This window comes from Orussus abietinus, unplaced genomic scaffold (assembly GCF_000612105.2).
Source record: "Orussus abietinus isolate OABI.00-Male unplaced genomic scaffold, Oabi_2.0 scaffold156, whole genome shotgun sequence".
In the NCBI taxonomy this organism is placed as follows: domain Eukaryota; kingdom Metazoa; phylum Arthropoda; class Insecta; order Hymenoptera; family Orussidae; genus Orussus; species Orussus abietinus.
The window spans coordinates 169,138-182,159 of record NW_019394309.1 but is presented as its reverse complement, the minus strand read 5'-3'; the positions used below and the strand labels follow the sequence as shown (position 1 = coordinate 182,159).

At 44.2% G+C, this 13,022-nt stretch overlaps 3 protein-coding genes across 5 annotated transcripts; 1 reads left to right on the top strand and 2 right to left on the bottom strand.

Annotated features, from left to right (window-relative positions):
- The first annotated feature begins 1,966 nt into the window (after positions 1–1,966).
- On the top strand, positions 1,967–5,245 carry LOC105695378 (protein atonal homolog 1). Of its 3 annotated transcripts, none has more exons than XM_012416892.1 (4): positions 1,967–2,146; positions 3,358–3,585; positions 4,263–4,471; positions 4,541–5,245. In XM_012416892.1, the coding sequence occupies exons 1-4, from the start codon at positions 2,144–2,146 to the stop codon at positions 5,211–5,213; spliced, it is 1,113 nt and encodes a 370-aa protein (XP_012272315.1). In that variant the 5' UTR covers positions 1,967–2,143; the 3' UTR covers positions 5,214–5,245. The 3 variants fall into 3 exon arrangements, with proteins under 3 accessions (XP_012272315.1, XP_012272317.1, XP_012272316.1); XM_012416894.1 differs by lacking the exon at positions 1,967–2,146 and adding an exon at positions 2,364–2,436; XM_012416893.1 differs by lacking the exon at positions 1,967–2,146 and adding an exon at positions 2,730–2,799.
- A 423-nt stretch (positions 5,246–5,668) lies between these two features.
- On the bottom strand, positions 5,669–7,431 carry LOC105695216. The gene has a single exon (XM_012416569.2). It carries the CDS (start codon positions 7,405–7,407, stop codon positions 5,677–5,679), a length of 1,731 nt encoding a protein of 576 aa, XP_012271992.1. The 5' UTR covers positions 7,408–7,431; the 3' UTR covers positions 5,669–5,676.
- LOC105695377 lies at positions 7,256–12,728 on the bottom strand. The gene is made up of 11 exons (XM_012416891.1): positions 12,631–12,728; positions 12,412–12,495; positions 10,025–10,297; positions 9,690–9,953; positions 9,435–9,604; positions 9,070–9,141; positions 8,705–8,991; positions 8,212–8,373; positions 8,021–8,131; positions 7,761–7,945; positions 7,256–7,374 (listed from the first exon to the last, which is right to left on the bottom strand). The coding sequence occupies exons 2-10, from the start codon at positions 12,430–12,432 to the stop codon at positions 7,761–7,763; spliced, it is 1,545 nt and encodes a 514-aa protein (XP_012272314.1). The 5' UTR covers positions 12,433–12,495; positions 12,631–12,728; the 3' UTR covers positions 7,256–7,374.
- Between the last annotated feature and the right edge of the window lie 294 nt (positions 12,729–13,022).

Sequence of the window (13,022 nt, the reverse complement as noted above, 5' to 3'; positions counted from 1 at the left end):
CACCGTCGGTGGAGTGCTTTGTTTGGCCACTATTTGTCCCATGAAAAGGAAATTCGATATTAAATGCATAAGTCCGAGCGAGATCGAACGGAGCAGTATCGATCGACAAGTGGAGGAAAAACCTGGGAGATTATTTTATTATTTTAATAATTTACGATTTTAACAATAATTCACCTTGAATTTTTAAGCCTTGCATCCGCTCTTGTAGCGGCGAAAAGATAAAGGAAAGGGAAGTAAAAATTCATATTTCGGAATATTATAGCTTTTCCTTTAACTATCTTGGCACTATGAGATAATCTTATCGATGAGGGATGAAGGAATGGTCAAAGGACCTTCTTAGAACTACATCTGACGACGGAAAAGGGACACTGAGTTTTGGATATGGTGTTTATGAAAATAAAGGGTTTAATATTGTTAGGAGTAGATCGCTTTTTAGCAGAGGGGGCTCATTTTTTTTTAGGAGTGGCTTTCGCTCTGAATTCTCCCACGCAGATTGGCTCGTAATGACGCTCGAACGATCATCCTCGAGGATATTATAATGATTTAATCGGGGTCTACGATGACACTGGGTGCATCCCCCGTAAAATCCGTATCACCCCATGCAAACTGTCACAATAATGCAGCACGTGGCCGGTGGCCACTTGACTGCAGGGGGTCGTCGAAAATAAAAAAGGAACCGCCGCCCCTAATGCATGCTAAAGAGGCCCCCTCTTTCAGCGACACCTATGTTGCTAATTATTATTTTATTTAAATTTATTAATGGGCGTTTGACCCTCATTTCTTATTCGGTATTCGAGACGAATGGCAGGGGTGGCGATGCAAGGAAAATCCTTAATCCGTTTTGATTTCGTATGAAAGCAGCGGATTAAATCCTTAGCGAGGTTTCCACCCTGAGATGTCGGCAGCTATTTGTTGGTCTACATCTGGGAGAATATTAAATAACTGGTTGAATAATGATTAAACAACCCTCCTACATCTCGTAGCTCTTCCGAGGTTTTCTGGCTCGGAGACGTCGATTGCATATAATTTTTTAATTTATTATATCTCCAACACAATTTTGGCTTACAAGTCACTTTCCGATGCAAGGTGTTGGGGATGTGATATACTTTCAAGCCGAGAAAGGAGAATGGAAATTTCATAATTTATTTATTGTGGAATATGTGTTTTAAGGTTTCGGTTAGGCATTGGGATTTCTCTCTCGTGTTTCAGCCAAGAGGGATGTCGCGTTTGCATTGGAGTGTTTCGGTTCGGCATTGGGGGAGGGAATTCTCTCTCATGGTCCAGCTGAGAGAGATGCTGCGATTGCATCTGAGTGTTTCGGTTCAGCATTGGGAGAAAGAATTAATTCTCATGGCCCAGTCGAAAGGGATGCTGCGTTTGCATCGAAGTGTTTCGGTTCAGCATTGGGAGAGGGAATTCTCTCTTGTGGTCCAGCTGAGAGGGATGCTGCGTTTGCATCAGTGTTTCGGTTCGGTATTGGGAGAAAGAATTCATTCTCATGGCCCAGTCGAAAGGGATGCTGCATTTGCATCGAAGTGTTTTGGTTCGGTATTGGGAGACAGAATTTTCTCTCATGGTCCAGTCGAAAGGGATGCTGCATTTGCATCGGAGTGTTTCGGTTCGGCATTGGGGGAGGGAATTCTCTCTCATGGTCCAGCTGAGAGGGATGCTGCGTTTGCATCGGAGTTTTTCGATTCGGCATTGGGAGAAAGAATTCATTCTCATGGCCCGATCGAAAGGGATGCTGCGTTTGCATCGAAGTGTTTTGGTTCGGCATTGGGAGAGGGAATTCTCTCCCGTGGTCCAGCTGAGAGGGATGCTGCGTTTGCATCGGAGTGGGTCGGCCCCGGACTTCGGCTCCACCCACGCAGCTTCCAGTGCTCCGCCTTCGCCAATTTCGTTTTCCCGGGGGTTGCCAGGACTTGCTGGACACATCTCCAGTCAATTCAGCTCGGTTGACGTCGACACTTCTGTCAAGTCGTCAGTCTTCGACTCTGTAGTCGCCCCTTTCCTCCGACGTCGAGCCTTCGTCCCAAGTGATCGTGGTCGAATTTCCAGAGGCTATCACATTTTTAATTATTTCTTTAATTAATCAGTTCAGTGAAGTGTCCACTCGGCATCTCTCCAAGATACAGCCAACGCAATGGTAATTTTTAATAATCGAGTTTCCCGCAAAAATCGATGGGGACGCTTCTCCTCTCTTGAAAGGACCTGGGTGGAAGGACGAATTTTCGAGTGCTTCTTGCTCCCTTTTAATGGGAAATATACGTGAAAAGTGGATTGTTAAGGATTAAATTGTTGAAATATGCTTGTTACGACGTCATTCTAGGGAACAAGGAACGAGCCCTGATAAATTATCTGCTCCTCGTATCTACTGAATGTCAGGGGCAGTCTCGGATAAGTTGCGCTATCTATTTCCTCTCCACGCAATGTAGGGTAATTGTTTATTCGCTAATTAGTCGAGTTCTCTGAAAAATGCGCGACAAACGTTTTATCGCGAAGATAGCCGAACGTTACGACAGTCAACAATCGCTGGATTGAAAATCACGAGTTTATTCAATTATTTAGAAAATCTCGGCCGTGTCTTCCGGTGGAGTTTCCAAAAATCAGGACAAACTCGATAAAGGACAATTGATTTTCCCGGTTTTCCCGAGATGCTTGGAAAGTGTTATCGCGAGTGATAATTTCAAAACGATATCGCAAGCCTCGTAGAATAAATATTTGCTAAGCGACAATGTGGTTGAAATATCTTCTCGAGGGAAATTGCGTAACTGGACCAATGGGTACAAAATCGGAGCGGTAATTTGTAAAATTCATGAAACTTTTCTCCGACCTCGATCTACCGGGTCATTTCACACTTTACAATGTGAATATGGAGGACTGAGGAAAAAATAATTCATGACACCGAAGAAATATTTTCTTACTTCGAAGAATAATTATTTAGCTGAAATGAACTCGAATAAATGGGCAGAATTCCGAAAGGAACGTTGCATCCAATTTATTCGAGCTTACTCGAATGAAATAATGATTCTTTGAATTAACAAATTATTCCTATGGCCTTGACATCCACGAATATTCAATTCTTTTTAAATTTGTTTATAGTCATTTTTTAAATTTCCTATACAAAATGAAATTTCCCGAGTGTCAAGACCTTCCTTATAGTCTTCATGTACACGTTGTTAACACATTCGCGACCGGCAAATTTTTTCCGTATCAAATACTGAGTACTGGCGAAAATAATGAAATTCTGAAACTGGACTCGGTAAGCTCAGTTCGGGGAAAAGTTTCATGCACGATTGACCCCTCGGATGGTATTTCCACGTCCCCTTAAATTACAAGAGACATTAATTTTTGCAGCCGATGTTAACATGCAGCAACGGCAACGGGGTAAATTCGGCAGAGAGGGAAAACAGCTCCCCTGCGGATTCTTTGCTTTCTGGAGAAGGAGAGCTCGTAGAAGAGCCCGGTGATTCGCCGGAAACTCCAAGAGACACCGAAGAAGAAGCGACATTGTCGGACGAATTTTATTCCCATGACACGGACGACGAAGACGACCACAAGAGAAGAAGAGACCGAGCGAATTCCGTAAGTAGTTTATTCATTTATTCCCTACTGTAATCGTCACAATGGACCCGTTACTTACACTTAATACCCACTCTAAACCACTGGAAACATTATGTATATATATATAATTTGCCACTTCGACCGAACGCCATTAATATACAAAGTACTAGTTACGATAACGACATCGGACGATTCAGGATGTCAGCGATTTTCGGGAGGAATAGTTGCGCCGATGGCGATGTTAATAATATCATACATGGTTGTAGTTAACATTACGGTGAATACGGTGCATCGATTTTGGTCCCGCGAAAGGATCGAAATTCCGCTTAGAAATATTTTTCGACCTTCTTAGGTGGATTATTGAAGTACCATCTCTCGATTTTCCGGAAAATAATTACGCAGGTTGCGGTATTAATAAAATCGTACACCTATACCCCGAGAAAAGAAGTTGGTTGACTGAAAGAAATACGCATCGCTATAACAAAATTCCGATCAGATGCGTCCAAAGAAACGTCAGATCGATTAAACAGTTTTTTTTTAAATGAAGAATTTTTCTTCTCAACCAAATAATTGTTTCTTGCGATTGTATATGAGTCAGGCAACAATGTATATGTGAAAAATATATGTTTCAGTGAAGTTTTTCTTTTCTCAGTGTAGTCATCTCGAAGCACCATCTCTGATCGACAATCGTTTTGTAGCTAGACGGCATTTCGACGACATGCAGCAGGTTAGGGTCTCCTTCCCCTCGCCTTGGAAATTCGGGGGTGCGGAAGTTGTTCACCAACAGCAGAGAACGATGGCGGCAGCAAAACGTTAGTGGAGCTTTTGCTGAGCTCCGGAAATTGGTGCCGACCCATCCGCCGGACAAAAAGCTGTCGAAGAACGAGATCCTGCGAATGGCAATAAGGTAAAGACTCGGTTCGCCTTCTTCGAGGTGCTTTATCTCTCGAGGTACCCGCAAACGTTCTCTCTTCAGGTACATCCAGCTCCTCAGCAACGTCTTGGAGTGGCAGAAGAAGCAGGATCGCAACGGCCTGCAGCAACAGGACGTCAGGATCAAATGTGAACCACCATTTTCCGCTCATAATTCAACGAGCTATCAATCGAAATCCAGTGGATCCTTCTTCAAGCACGAGAAGATGACCGACACCGCCCAAGGATGCGAGATTAATTTCCACGGGCCAAAGAGTATCCAGCATCCAAGTCCTCGCTTGACTTGCGACAAGAATGGGAACAATCTGTTGATGATCGCCCCCAGTACCGGAAGTGTGAATTCCTCTACCAAGCGGAACACGTCACCGACAATGATGGCGTCGAGGAGCCATTATGGGCCAAGTGGTCCAGGAGGCGGAAGCTTGCTTCGCCCTCCAGGAACTCTATTGAGGTCCTCGGGGGTCTTCCCGAAATCTCCCCAGAGTACAGGCAATTCTTTGAGCTGCTCCGTTGTAAATAGTCCAGTCAATGGCAGTGGACAAAAGAGGCTCAAGGTGGAGGGAGAGGACGTCGAGGATGCTGCTGGACGGAACAAGGAATGCAGATCTCTCCCCGGAGTCCTGTCTTCGGCTCGAAAAAGAGTCAAGGCGATCTCCTTTGCCAAAGACGCTGGTGGAGGATTCCGGAATGAGTTTAAGAACTGTGATAGGAAATAGCGACCTCGCGTGTCCCGCGATAGTGATTATAAGCTTTGACTATGAATAAGATTCATCAGACTCGGAATTTCATTTTCTAGTCGATTCCAGATCTCTCGAACACCTTAAGGTGATATGAAAGTGGCGTCGAAGAATTCTGAGCCGTGAAACTTTTATCCGAAGTGGGCGTACCGAATCGTTTCAAACTTTACAACGTGAATATAGAGGCTATAAGGAAGGTCCCGACGCTCATGAAAGTTCAGGCTTGTTTTTTCTTAATTTGTTCATAGACGATTTAAAGATTTTTCATAAAAATTGAAATTTCACGTGGTAAAGTTTGGAACGATTCGGTACACCCAGTTTGGAGAAAAAAATATCACAATTGACCCTTCGCCACTTTCGTATCACCTTAAATCTTGGTCTCCCGAAGCTGTTCCCTGATTTCGATTTTCACACCGACGAGAGACGCCGAGTGGTCTTTTGGCTATGTCAAGTAGACTTTGTACCGCGTACTGTTGTCGCCCTTGTGTCGCATCGAGATGATTTTATCTGCAGGATGCGAGTCGTTGAACTCGATAGGTGGGATCGGGGTGGAGGGTCTCTCTTCGGTCTGACTAAAGGCTCTTCTAGGGGGAAGTTCGACTTGTTTCGTGGGCTTGTAGTCCATGCTTCCACGTTTAGCTCCTTGACTGATCGTGGCATAGCTGGCGGAGCTGCTATCGCTGGTTCTGGAGTTCCTCTTCGAGAAGTCGATCTCGGCGTAGCTGATCTTGGAGTCCTTGGACTTGGCGCTCACGTCGGAGTTCCTTTTACTCTCCCTGTGAACAGGACTATCGCAAGATTCCTCGTTGCTCCATTTTCTGGCATCGGTTAGTGAGATCCTGTGTCTCTCGTCGTAGTCATCCGAATGCACCCTTCTGGCCCTTGCATGAGCCCTTTTCTCTCCCAGATCCTCGCTGAATCTCAGCCTCTCGTGGAACCTCCTCATCCGCTCGTCCTTGTCGTCCTCGAAGACGTCCCCCTCTTCTGCCGCCAGCTTTTCGTCCTTTCTGCAGGAAGTCGAGTCTTTGGTCTTCCCCATCCTATCGTTAAATTCCAGGTCCTGACTGTTCCTTCTCTTGGGGACGTATCGCTCCTCCTTCGTCTTCTTATCCGCCCTGGTGATTTCTCTGGCAGCCGCAGGACTATTTAGCCTCACCGGCCACTCGTTCTCCGTTTTGAAATCATAAAGTTCCTTGATTCGCTGGTCGATGCTGCTGGCCTTGTCCGCATCCGCCTGGTTCTCGGCTCCCTTTGGATTTACTCCATCTTCCTGCACATCCTTAACATCCCTCTCGCTTTTCTGACCCTGACCGTCCTGGTCGACAGGCTGGTCCTCGTCTATCATGGGCATGTCCGACTCTCTGGATGTCTGGGAGGAAAATTTTCTAGATGGCTGCCAGTCCGACGTGTCCTCGATTTTGGTCTCTCGAAGACGTTCCCCCATGGTGACTGCGACCACGCTTCCTCTTCTCTGGATCTCCACAACGGAGGTTTTCCTATCTAGGTTTCTCTTAGGCATCGGGCATGGCGAAGGGTTCTTCGTGAACGTCATCCACCTTGTGCTTCCATTTTTGCTCCCATCGTTCTGGTTCGCCTTATTCCTGGCAAGAAGGACGTCGTAACGAGCGTCCTTGCCTCTGGCGTTCAGCCATTTTGCATTCATGTCCATTCCCTCTCCAAAGTCGGTGTGCCTTCGCTCTTCTATGCACCGTTCGGGTTTTCTGCAATAATTTACATCCGTGCTTTGGCTCCTGGCCGCTAGTTGTTTCGACACAGGACGTTCCTGCTTCTCTGGCGCCTCTCGAGAGTCTCGTCTTTCCTGCTTAGGGGAGATTTTTCGGGATAATATCGGGATCCATCTGGAGGAGTCTGCCTTAGGGTCTTCTGTCTCCTCTTGGCTCTGCGCCTGGCTTGACTGCTTTCGGTTTGGATTTTGACTCTTCGATATGCTCCTGGGGAGGGGAATCCATTTTGAAGGGTCCAGCTTGGTTGTGTCGGCGATCTCAGTGTGTCTCCTCTCTTCGACCCGTCTTTCGGCGTATTTTTTTAGACAGTCTACGTCGGCACTTCGACTTCTTTGACTGCGTGGTGATCGCGAGGGTCTTCGCTGCCCCGGGGTGCCCGTGGGGCCAACCCGTTCCTGGAGAATCAGAAGTCCCTTATTTATGGGCATCCGAGGGGTCAATCGTTCGTGAAACTTTTCTTCGAACTGGGGATACCGTATCGTTTCAAACCTTACAACGTGGATATGGAAAGTATAAAGAAGGTCCTTACACTCCTGAAATTTTATTTTTATGCAAAAATTTAAAAGATGCCTATAAAGAAATTTCAAACATTGAAATTTCATGGATGTCAAGACCTTCATTGTGGCCTTCATATTCACAATATTAAGTTTGAAACGATTCGGTACATCCTGTTTGAAGAAAAGTTCAATATCAACGAGACCTCCTTGATGCCACTTTCACGTTACCTTAAGTCAAACTAGCGCGGCTAATTTTCTTATTAATATTTCAACTCTATATATACCTAAGCAAGATGGAGTCTCGCAAAGTCAGCTATGTGCAGAATCCCGTGTGCTGGAGAGGCTACGTGCAAACTTGCCCCGCAGGCTCGTGGATTGATTCTGGTGTTGTGCAGCTCTGCTATCTGACTGCTGCTCGCTGCTGCAGGATCTCCGCTGGATGTTAAGTATCCACTCCAAAATTCATTCCCTGAAGCGATCGTATATGAATTTCACTTGGAAAGATAGTTTCTCATTTATACAATATTTCGAAGGGGGTAGAGACCTGGCAAAGCATTTGCATCGGCGGCGTAAGTTACTACCAGCAATTTGTTGGCATCCATGGATCGAACGAGCCTACTGTGAGGCTCCCTAAGAGCGAAGAGAATCCTGATATCTGTAAGGTAATTCGAGATTAAGCGGTACACTTCTCGATTAACGAAAAATATTAGATTAATTGTAATCCGAGGTACGTACTTCCTAGGTAATCCCCGTTACCGGCACCACCGCACTTCTGGTGTCTGAAGTACGAGAACATGATGTCCGACACGTATTTCAATTTCTTGTTCATTTTCCTAATAGCGATCTCGAAGGTCTTCAGGAAATACAATTCTTGGTCTTGAAGAACCCGCCAGACACCTGAAATTAGACACAGCTCGTACACGCAGAAAAAGAATTCACAGCCATAACAAGAAATTTTACTTTTAATTTAACGTTGTTGTTATATGGACAACAGAAAAAAAAAAAACACGAATATCGCTTAGGAAGCACTTTTCTAAAGAAACCTCGCCAATGTTTACGTCTACGTTCGGTATAGTTGCTAAAATTGTTGCTGCTGCCGCGACTATTCTGGAAGTAAGAGTAAACTTGATCAGCAATGCTGTCCTTTGCCAAATGTGGAAATGCCTTTTTTCTTTTCCGTGGGTATTTGTCTCGAATGCAGGAAAAGGAAGTAGATGCGTAGATTTACCCAATCCAAATCCCACAACGTGAATGAATGCCGTGGTGTTCTGTTTTTCTGCTCTGGTGTTCGCTTCCAGTAGTATCACCTCGACTGATAACAGGGTCCTCTTCATGTAGTTTTCAATGTCGAAGATAGTTTGGCTCGTTAGTGGAATGTATCTTCTATTTTCCTTAGACTTAACACGTCTGATCGTTTCCTCGTACAGGAGATGGTACTCCTCGCCGTAAAATTTTGCCCACAGAACTCTAAGTCCACGTTTCTCTTCTGTGGTTCCTTCAACAGCAGAGCCGTATCTGTTAAGGAATAAATCGTGGTAATCTCAATGCGCTTCAAAGTACTCGTTACCATTACACCCTCGAGGTTTAACCTACCCATTATCCATGTTGTTCTGCAGAGGTGTGACCAGGATATCTTGATACTCCATCACCTTCGGTCTCTCGAATCTGCAAGATGAAAAAATACTGACGAGGTGGCCTGATAAGTCTGTCGACATGCCGAGAAAAAAAAATAATTCATTGAACCGATGAAATACTTCCTCAATTCAAAGAATAATCATTAGGCTCGAATGAACTGAAGTAAATTGCCGCCATACCGAAGAAAATGTTGCGTCCAATTTATTTGAGTTTATTCCAGCCAAGTAATAATGCCTTGAATTAAGAAATTATTTCTGTGGTACCATTCATATCATTCACATTCTATTTTATTATTTCAGATTCTCATAATTGTAGGACATTACCTAGTGCCCACAACACCCATGATCACTCCTCTAGCTTGTACCGAGTCGAAATCGTTGGTAACGATTCCTCTATTTTCCCGGGAGCCATCGTTTATAAATTCCGAGTGCGAGGATATCACCATCAAAGCGGAGAGTTTGATCTCATCGTATGACAGACACTTTGCCAGGACCTGTGAACAGGACGTTATATCATATTCCTGATGACAATCCATTTTTTTTTGTTTCGTAATAACCCAGTAAAGACGGAAGGTGTACCAGTGGCTCTTTCTCGTTTTCCGTACCGACGTTTTCCCATCCTTCCGATCCGGTCGAATGGTCGATTAATACAAATCGATCGTCAGATCCCACGAACTGTACGGCTCTCTTTTCTAGCAGCCGTTGTATGAATTGTACGAGGCCCATGTCTCTGTACAATGCTTTTTCGACCTTACTGCCATAAGTGCGCTTGTATTTAAGCCAGGCTGCGATCAGCGGCAACATGGACTCGTGGATCACCGGGTAGGTCGAGTTTGCATTTACCTGAAACCGTGGAAGATGTATTAAAAGATGATTGTCCAAATTTGGAAATTATTTTTAGGCTCGAGACGGACCTCCAAGATGTCGTGGTGTATGCCTCTGTCTCTGAGGGCGGCGCAACGCACGGTGTTAATCGGGAAACTGATGGGGAAAATCTCGCTCCTTTTTATGAGTTCTGTCAATGTGGTCGGGGGTGGCACGGAGACGTCCATGCACGTCTTGAGAAGCTCCTTGGTGTCTTCGTCCAGGGGGACGCCGCTGGGAGCCCCCAGGGTGTTCTCCCAGGATATCTCAGGAGCCTCCCTTATCAGCGCCTGCAAGCGGGTCTCGTCCACTCGATGGTGGCTCTGAAAAAATTTGAAAAACTGGACGATGATCGTTACAAGCTTCAAAAAATTTCGCTCGCATGCTAGAGTCCTGGAAGGAGGTTTCATAAATCGCGAAAGGGGTAAACATCGCGAAAATCGCAAAAATCGCGAAAATTGCAAAAATTGTAAAAATCGTGAAAATCTTAGAAGTCGCAAAAATTGTGAAAACCACAGAAATGGGAGAATTCGTCAAAGTCTCGACAATTTCATAAATCGCGAAAATCTCAAATGTCATGAAAATCGTGAAAACCACGAAAATGGCAGAAGTAAAAATCACGAAAATGTTTAAAATAGCGAAAACACGAAAATGGCAGGTCGTAAAAATCGTAAAAACCACGAAAATGGCAGAAGTAAAATTCTCGAAAATGTCTAAAATCGCGAAAATCATGAAAATGGCAGAAATCGCGAAAATCGTGAAAACCACGAAAATGGCAGAAGTGAAAATATCGAAAATCTCTAAAACCGCGAAAAACACGAAAATGGCAGAAGTTTCAAAATTCACGGAAGTTACGAAAATCTCGAAAGTCAGGAAGAATTGTGAAAGTCAAGGGAGCTCAGTCGCATCGAAAGCACGCCCGACTTCATCGGGGTTCGAACAAGCAGCGAGAAATACTACTTCTCGGCGTCTATTAATATCGACTCTGATTAGAGCAAGGACGCAACCCCTTTGATTGTCGAGCATGAAATCCGCTAAGTAGCGGAAAATTTAACCATTCACCCCTAGCGAGCCATGGCCTCCCCTGGCAACCCCTTCTGCGTCAACCCGTCCCGCCAACCCTGGCCACTTCGTTTTTACCCCCAACTACAGATTTAGTGATTTTGCTACCTCGTCGACAAGGGTGAACGCGAAATTCATCCCCCCTCGAAATTTACAGCTATTGAGCGGGAGCTTGGCAATAAATAAAAAAGAAGATTAGAGCGATGAAATAGCGACCGTCCTTCCGATTCAAGAATCCGAGATGGCTCGCGAGTTGCGAAGGAAAACATGTCATGAAATCCTCTACTTAAGTGACAAGATTCTTTTTTCTTTTAACATACAATAATAAGAAGTATGTCTCCAAAAGTAGGAAGTCATTTATGGATATTTTGGGGATGGACGCGAGGGTTTATTAGATGATACTTTTGTTAAAACCTAGTCAATCCTCCGCCTCTTTTTGATGTTTCATTGTCCTTTCTTACGATCACTTTGATAGATATTTTTGTTACAAGCATCTTGTACTTGGTACGGTCTCGTTATCTGCTGTTCTTGGAAATTAATCTCTTTTCTGAAGCTTAATTGTGTGTAGTTACTCACCCGGCGAACGCAACAGGCGAACAGCGACATGATTTCTTGCTTTATTCGACTTTTGCGTGGATACTTTTCCGCAAGTATTTAAAAACTGGACAGAGTGCTTTCGAACGTTATGTTACACTGTATATTCGAAAGCTAGTCGTAATTTTAGTTATATAGACGGTATAATTTACGCGGTTTTGTATCGCGTCCTCCGACGACGCGAGACAGTTTGACATGATTTTCCTCGGGATCGTCACTCGGCCATTCTGCGCATGTCAAGCGGCTTCCGTTATGAAATTTTCGCAAAATTCAGGAAAATTAATATACATTAGCTTTTATATATTACATACAAATTAGAGTATTTAGGACTAGAGTAATTCTTAGAAGTATAGGTGTATTATGTTACGGTATATTATGGAATGAGTGAACATATGATATTCTTTGCATGTTAGTTATCATATCATTTAAATTGGTTAATGGAAGAATATTATAATGAGATCGCCAACGTCTGCGTAGTGTTATCAGCTATCGAGTAGATTGGTCGGTAAGTTTCTCATGGTTTAAATCTTCTTTTGGAGCACTTGTAGTTATTTTGGGAATCTTCTAACTTTATTTCTTAGTCAGGGAGCTGGTCTGCAGCTACTTGTTGGAGTGCCTCGTCCAGTAAAGAAATATTTGTCGGTATAGTCCTTGGCCTTCAGTGGATGCAAATTATTGTACGATGATATGCAAGGACAGATATAGCTCTCTAGTGACGGAAACACAGATGTATTTATAATTTCTATCGAGGAATGCAAAGTTCCATATTTCAAAGGAATACCTGTGTCGCTTGTTCCTCCATGCTTGTATCGTCATGTACTCGATAAAAAATGTGGCTGCGAGATTTCCTCCTTGGACCAATGGGCTGAAAATGTCCATTAAAATATGGTAAATAGTTTACAGGAACTACACCTACTTGTTACATAGTCTAACCTAACTGCACAGGAAATTATGCTTCGCATCTCAGAAATAGTCATGTCACATGACATTTACTACATACCTTTATATCAATTCTTAAAATTATTCATGTGTAGGAAGTAACGCCACGAATTGGCGAATTAGTAGGCTATCGTTGTTTCGAAAACTTAGAATAAACACTTGCCGACCGGCGAGGTAAAATGTCACATAACTCCGTCGAGAAAACAGTCGCTTTTGAATGTGGCGCCATTTTGCGCGATGCACGGAACTTAGTCGTGGATGCATCGTCGGTCGGTAAAAGAGAAACCTGTTTGAAATTTGATAATTTACCGCCAACCCAACGATAACTGCCCCGTCGACAGAACAAAAGGAAACGCGTATGCGTCGCTAAGGAGTCATGCCCGGAATTAAGATCATTTAAAATGATTTGCACTTTCCTACGATCGATCGCGCCGCCGGGCAACGCCTTTTATG

Bases quoted from the DNA above. Each gene is read 5' to 3' on its own strand.
- LOC105695377 (XM_012416891.1), bottom strand. From the start codon at position 12,432: ATGGAGGAACAAGCGACACAG. The intron at 9,954-10,024 runs GTCCGTCTCGAG...CCACGGTTTCAG, and splicing joins TACACCACGACATCTTGGAG to GTAAATGCAAACTCGACCTA. The intron at 7,946-8,020 runs GTCTCTACCCCC...CGATCGCTTCAG, and splicing joins CGATGCAAATGCTTTGCCAG to GGAATGAATTTTGGAGTGGA.
- LOC105695378 (XM_012416892.1), top strand. The intron at 3,586-4,262 runs GTAAGTAGTTTA...ATCGTTTTGTAG, and splicing joins GAAGAGACCGAGCGAATTCC to CTAGACGGCATTTCGACGAC. The intron at 4,472-4,540 runs GTAAAGACTCGG...TTCTCTCTTCAG, and splicing joins ATCCTGCGAATGGCAATAAG to GTACATCCAGCTCCTCAGCA.
- LOC105695216 (XM_012416569.2), bottom strand. From the start codon at position 7,407: ATGCCCATAAATAAGGGACTTCTGATTCTCCAGGAACGGGTTGGCCCC.